The sequence below is a fragment of the Centruroides sculpturatus genome, unplaced genomic scaffold, assembly GCF_000671375.1.
Source record: "Centruroides sculpturatus isolate CEXI.00-Female unplaced genomic scaffold, Cexi_2.0 scaffold155, whole genome shotgun sequence".
In the NCBI taxonomy this organism is placed as follows: Eukaryota; Metazoa; Arthropoda; class Arachnida; order Scorpiones; family Buthidae; genus Centruroides; species Centruroides sculpturatus.
The window spans coordinates 14433-17634 of NW_019384386.1; the positions used below are offsets into that span (position 1 = coordinate 14433).

The 3202-nt window shown below is 35.6% G+C and overlaps 1 protein-coding gene across 1 annotated transcript; it reads left to right on the forward strand.

Annotated features, from left to right (window-relative positions):
* The first annotated feature begins 872 nt into the window (after nucleotides 1-872).
* Nucleotides 873-1497, forward strand: LOC111618064 (putative nuclease HARBI1). Its single transcript, XM_023359492.1, has 2 exons — nucleotides 873-1184; nucleotides 1423-1497. Exons 1-2 carry the CDS (start codon nucleotides 873-875, stop codon nucleotides 1495-1497), a joined length of 387 nt encoding a protein of 128 aa, XP_023215260.1.
* The last annotated feature ends 1705 nt before the right edge of the window (nucleotides 1498-3202 follow it).

The window sequence follows — 3202 nt, forward strand, 5'->3', positions numbered from 1 at the left end:
CAGCTTTTACATTGCTTATTGCTGACGTGAATGATCATCAGGAAATGCACACAGAATATTTATTCAATAATAAGGCAGGCAATGTCTTGTAGATGATTTGTGCTGCCTCCAAAACAATGTTGCACAATGGTATAGCATATATTTTATGGTATCACCTTGCAACATCCAAATTGTTCCCATTCATTTTTGCATATGCAAATATTGATATCATGCATGATATCATTCTCACACAACATGATATCATTCTCATGATATCATTCTCACACAACACATCATTCTCACAGCACTACATTACACCACAAATACACACTACTTATCTCTATTTTCACTGATAAGGAAATTTGATGTCATGACACTAACCCCCGTATTCACCAACGCGAGTTAGAGTTAGAGTTAGGGTTAACTCTCGAGTTATTGGTAAATTGGTATTCACCAACTCCGAATCTCGAGTCAAACACAATAACTCTAGGGTGCGACTATGCAGACGCGAGCGAGCGAGAATATGTGGCGAGAAGAGGCGAGACGCGATAAATATCAAAACCTGTCAGATATGTGCGAGAACCAGAAATTCGCTCTCGCCAGCGTTATTTCTCGCTTCTTGTTTGTGCATGGTTTTCCTTTGCGAAAACTAAATCGCTCGCAACCTCTCGCTCGCTCTAAATTCGCGTCTGCATAAGCACCCTAACTCTAGAAAATCGCGAGTACACGATAACTCTGTGTTTGATGCCTGCACAAAGTGACCTATTTCAAGGAAAAATGGAACGACATTCGACGACGACGAAACCGAGATGCTAGAAAATCTGAAATACAGTATCTAGATTATATAGATCGTATGGAACGAAGAAGTCTGCGGATTTCTTCTCCAAGAAGAAATGACCTTGAACAATTGGACGATTACGACTTTATGTCGATATCGTTTGCCAAAAGAGAGTTTAAGAAACATATTAGAACGAATTAGGCATAATTTAATATCTACATCGAAAAATTATGCAATGTCGCCATTAGAACAACTGTTGTTGGCTCTACGTTTTTATGCCACGGGAACATTTCAGTTGGTCGTAGGCGATTTAAATGATTTAAGTCAATCATCTGCTTGTAGAGCGATTAATAGAGTGAGTTTTTTAATTGTGCAAATCTTAGCAGATTATATTCAACAGCCTAAAACAGAATCTGAAAGAAAGCAAGTAAGTAGGCCTAATATTCCTTTATCTTTCTATATTATAGTAATAGAATAATTTTATCTTGTTTTTTTACAAGTTTTTATATTAGATTCGTTAATTTAATTTATATATAGTCTTTATTCATTTAATTAATACATTACTTTTCAAAATATGAACTATAATAAAATATAAAAATAATAGATCAAGTATATATTTATATTTTCAGATAAGTCAAGACTTTTTAAATTTCAGTGATTTTCAGCATGTGTATGGAGCCATTGACTGCGCCCACATTCCAATTCAGTCACAGGGAAGAGAAACTGCTGAATTATTTTGAAATAGAAAAGGGTATTTTTCAATTAATGATCAGTTTCAGCCAGTTTCAGATAGCCAGCTTAAACTCAGAAATATAATAGCCAAATGGCCAGATAGTTCTCATGATAGCACTATATTTGCCAATAGTCATCTGTGCTATGTTTGAAACAGGAGACATTCCATCAAAATATCATCTTGGTGACAGTGGATATGGATGTAGGCTTATCTGTTAACATCAGTATTAAATTTACAAAGTGGTCAAGAAAAAAAGTTAATTATTAGGGATGTAACAAATATTCGGTTACTATTCGGTATTCGGCCTATTTTGCGCTATTCGGCCGAATACCGAATACCTAAAAACGGGAGTAAGAAATAACAAAAACACAGTAAATTAATCATTCTGGTATTTAGATTTAATGTTATCGGGTTGGTGTTATCGGGTATTTGTTTATATTTATTTATAACCTATAACATGCACAAAATAAAAAAAAGTAATATTAGTCACTTGTATTCACAATTTATAATTACAAAGATCAGCTCACGTACACACCTATTCGTTCGAGAATCGTCGCACATCTGAGGGTCTGACCCTGCCTAGCCTTCTTTTTAAGCGCTCGTCTTTGCTCTTCTCTTTCTTTTTCATCTATCGCTCTAGTCCACGTATGCCTATGCATACATCATAATACGCGCTCACGATACTTTCGATTCGTCACTTTTCCGTCGTAGATTTCCCATTTTACAATTACGTGACTCATAGCCTGGTGATAACGGAGAAAAGAGACAAATAGGACGTCGGTATAAGTCACAGTTATGATTTCACAGATTCGAGACAGCTTGGTAGCCCGAACGGCCCCAGGCTTTCGCCCGTGACTTCCATTACAAGCATTTAGTTTTCTGGTCTATGACAACAATTGTTTGGCATTGACGGCCGCGAATTTCGCGCCAATAAGCTGCCTCGACTTGTTCGATTATGTTATCAACTCAATTTCATATTTATTTTCACATTTTCACTTCGCGGTCCTTCTCTGTTCTTTTTTCCGTTATTTACACGTGTAGGTCATTTCATTGTTATCCACATTTGATATCATCATTTATCACATACTGCCATGACATTCTTGTATGTCCGCTACAACTGCCAAGAATTAACGCGATTGGCGAAGCGTAGTGACAGCGGGCCAATAGANTATCGTGTATCCACAAGCACTCCAATAAATAAATAGAATTGAAACGACACTTTGAAATATTTTCCCAATTAAAATGAATAATAATAATAATATAATACTGAGTTTCAATAAAAATGATATAATGTAAATTTAATTTTATCATAACGAAACTTGAATTTCGTTTCTTCTGAGATCGCAGCAATGCGCGACGGGTAAGCTAGTACTCCATAAAAGTTAAGTGATAAAATATTCCTAAATAAAAGTTATAGGGATGAATGGAGTAATTGTAAATTCCTGTTTTTGGAATTAGGACTTAATGTTTGTAAGGCAGAGGATATCGTAAATTAACATAATTTTTTAGATGAAAAAATGCACAAAATTTGGCAGTTTTATTTCACCAAGCAAATTAAAAGTAGACAAGGATCTCCTTAAGCCCTTAGCCCGAGATATCTCGGGCAAGTTGCATAGCGTTACAGAAAACTCGGTCCTTTCGGTCCCCCCCAAGTTTTTTTTATTTTTGGAATGTCTCCAAATTTTTTCAAAAATTTTTACCCGCGCAAAAAA

What these genes read in the sequence shown, in the direction of transcription:
- LOC111618064 (XM_023359492.1), top strand. Translation starts at nt 873, where the DNA reads ATGACCTTGAACAATTGGACGATTACGACTTTATGTCGATATCGTTTG. An exon ending in CAGAATCTGAAAGAAAGCAA is followed by an intron (nt 1,185 to 1,422) that starts GTAAGTAGGCCT and finishes AGTGATTTTCAG; the next exon opens with CATGTGTATGGAGCCATTGA.